The sequence below is a fragment of the Nematolebias whitei genome, chromosome 8 (genome assembly GCF_014905685.2).
Source record: "Nematolebias whitei isolate Nwh7 chromosome 8, NemWhi1, whole genome shotgun sequence".
Taxonomy (NCBI): domain Eukaryota; kingdom Metazoa; phylum Chordata; class Actinopteri; order Cyprinodontiformes; family Rivulidae; genus Nematolebias; species Nematolebias whitei.
In genome coordinates, this window is record NC_056505.1 from 6,746,737 (window position 1) to 6,749,504 (window position 2,768).

Below are 2,768 nucleotides of genomic sequence, written 5' to 3' on the forward strand. Positions count from 1 at the left end.
TTTTTTGTTTTCATTGAAATTTAACATTTTTATTTTAGTTTCTGTTTCGTTGGTTTTAAGCATTAGCTATTGTTTTGTTTATCATAACTTTCAGATTGTGTTAATTTTCACTTTAGGATGATCCATCAGTCTAACATGCGTGTTTTTGGTCTGTGGGAGGAAACTGGAGTACCTGGAGAAAACCCACGCATGCACGGAGAGAACATGCAAACTCCACCCAAAGGTCCCCAGGTGGGATTCGATCCAGCAACCTTTTCGCTGAGAAGCAACAGCTCTATCAACTGAGCGCCCACCCCAGTGCTAAAATCATAATTATTTTTACTACTACATTCAACTTTATTATGTCAACAATAAATATGCAACAAAAAAAGTTGATAAAATACAGAAAAGTCTTGTTAGCAGCTTTCAGTGTTAAATACATTTAAAACAGTTGCATTTGGTTTAGAAATGTGAGGTTTTGTTGTTAGTTCATTTTGAGTAATGCTGCTCTTAAATCTTCACATCAGCTGTGATCTTTAGGACTAAAACAAGTGGGATAAAAAATAAACTTTTGCTTTAACTAAGTAAGATTAATGAAAATGCTTTCAGCTTTAAAATTTATACTTGGTAGAATTCCTTTAAGAAACACAAATGTGTTCAAAATGTAAAAATGAAAAATGTAACTCTGTCTCTTTTAAGAAACAAATCTTTGTGGGAAAACATGTTTGAAAATCACTTCATGCAGGAAGAGATTTTATAAGTTAATAAAATAAAACTCCACCCTGAGTTGATAAGAAAATCAAAGGTCAGAGATCATCACCCGTCAGAGAAGTTTAAAGTTCATTTGGACACTTTTTCCTGGAGCTGAGACGCCACGACAGAAACTGTTTAATGGACTGGTTCAAAAAGACAGATTTATGGTGAGTCGTTGACTAGCAAGAAAAGTTTGGAGGAAATGGCTGAAAGAGAACTTCTTCAGAGTTACCTGAGCTGCCATGTTTGTTCAGAGACCTTCAAAGATCCCGTGTCTCTGAGCTGCAGCCACAGCTTCTGTTCAAGCTGCCTGCAGAAGTTCTGGGAAAAAACTCAGAACAAGAACTGTCCCATCTGTAGAAGAAGATCTTCTAAGGATCCTCTATTAGTGAATTTTACTTTAAAAGAACTTGCTGATTCTTTTGCTGGACGACAGAAATCTGGATCATCTGAGGCAGAAAAAGGAGAGAAGAAGGTGGTGGTGTGCAGCAAACACCAAGATGTTCCTTATTGGTTCTGCAGAGACGAGCAGAGAGCCGTGTGTCCTGTCTGTGAGTTTTCTCTCCACCAGAACCACAAAGTGGTTCCTGTAGAACAAGCAGTCAGTGAGCTGAAGGAGCAGCTGAGATCTGACTTAAAGTCTCTGCAGGACAAGAGGAACAAACACCAACATGTGGAGAAAACATACAATGATGTGATCCAACACTCCAAGAAGCAGCTGCTGTCCACAGAGACACAGATCAGAGCAGAGTTCAACAAGCTCCACCAGCTCCTGAGAGAGGAAGAGGAGTCCAGACTGGCAGCTCTGAGGGAGGAAGAGGAGCAGAAGAGGAAGACTATGAGCAGAGAGATGAAGAGGATTCAGGAGCACATCTCCTCTCTGTCAGACAGTATCTCTGCTGTTGAAGAAGACCTGCAGAAAGACAACGTGTCCTTCCTCAGCACTTATAAAGACACTCAGACCAAAGCCAGAACCCAGAGCTCACTGTCAGATCCACAGCTGGTCTCAGGAGTCCTGATAGATGTGGACCAACACCTGGGCAACCTGTCCTTCAGAGTCTGGGACAAGATGAAGGACAAGGTCCACTTCAAACCTGTCATTCTGGACACAAACACTGCGAGTCGATCACTCTACGTGTCTGATGATCTGACCAGTGTGAGGGATGATGACACATGGTGGGATGATGACACATGTCGGCAAATTCCACATATACCAGAGAGAAACACTAAATACACCAGTGTTTTTGGTTCTGAATCCCCGATGGAATGTTGATTTGGTTAAAGAGTCAGTCGACAGGAAGGAAGAGGGACTCAGGTGTTTATCTCATAAAGATGGAAAATACACCAATGTTGTTGGTAAAACTCAGAGTGAAGAAGAGTCTCCAGAGGATCAGGGTCCAGCTGGACTATGACAGGGGGGAGGTGTCCTTCCACGACTCTGAAGACATGAGTCACATCTTCACTCACAGAGACACTTTCACTGAGAAACTCTTCCCTTATTTCTGTGTTTGTCCAGCTGGAGACGCCAAAACATCTGAAGTTAAAATCTGTCAAACTGAGATCATCGTAACGTCTAAATAACGGTTTTTACTCACGATGACAGATTTATTTTTAATTGAGTTTTTATTTAATGTCTAACAGGAATGTTGAAAAACTAATTTGAAGCTTAAAGAGAAATTAGATTTTATTACTTTGACTAAAATACCTGATGAAGCCGTGCTTTGTTTTCTCATCAATTTAACCTAGGAGAGAAAAAAGTTGATACAGAATCAATGGTTTTTTAATTTCTTTCAAAAATACAAAAAGTTTTATGAAACTGCAACAAATTGAGAAAACTTACTTTGTTATCCAGATTAAATCTGTGTACATCAATAAAACATTTTATCTCCAGTGAAACTTTTCTATATTGTTTTCTTTATTAATAATTCTCTCTTAGGTGTTGCTGTTAAATGATTTTGAACTCTGAATACCAGTTTTTATGATAAAATTTATATATATATATATATATATATATATATATATATATATATATATAT

At 38.4% G+C, this 2,768-nt stretch overlaps 2 protein-coding genes across 2 annotated transcripts in view; one reads left to right on the forward strand and one right to left on the reverse strand.

Annotated features, from left to right (window-relative positions):
• LOC119413805 (zinc-binding protein A33) overlaps positions 1-2,768 on the reverse strand; it is a 6,665-nt gene that overhangs the window by 2,009 nt on the left and 1,888 nt on the right. The window lies entirely within an intron of this gene.
• LOC119413807 (zinc-binding protein A33-like) overlaps positions 912-2,768 on the forward strand; it is a 13,508-nt gene continuing 11,651 nt past the window's right edge. The window contains exon 1 of the mRNA XM_037680870.1: positions 912-1,813. Within this exon, the coding sequence (XP_037536798.1) occupies positions 935-1,813 (879 nt within the window). The 5' untranslated portion in view covers positions 912-934. The remainder of the gene's footprint in view (positions 1,814-2,768) is intronic.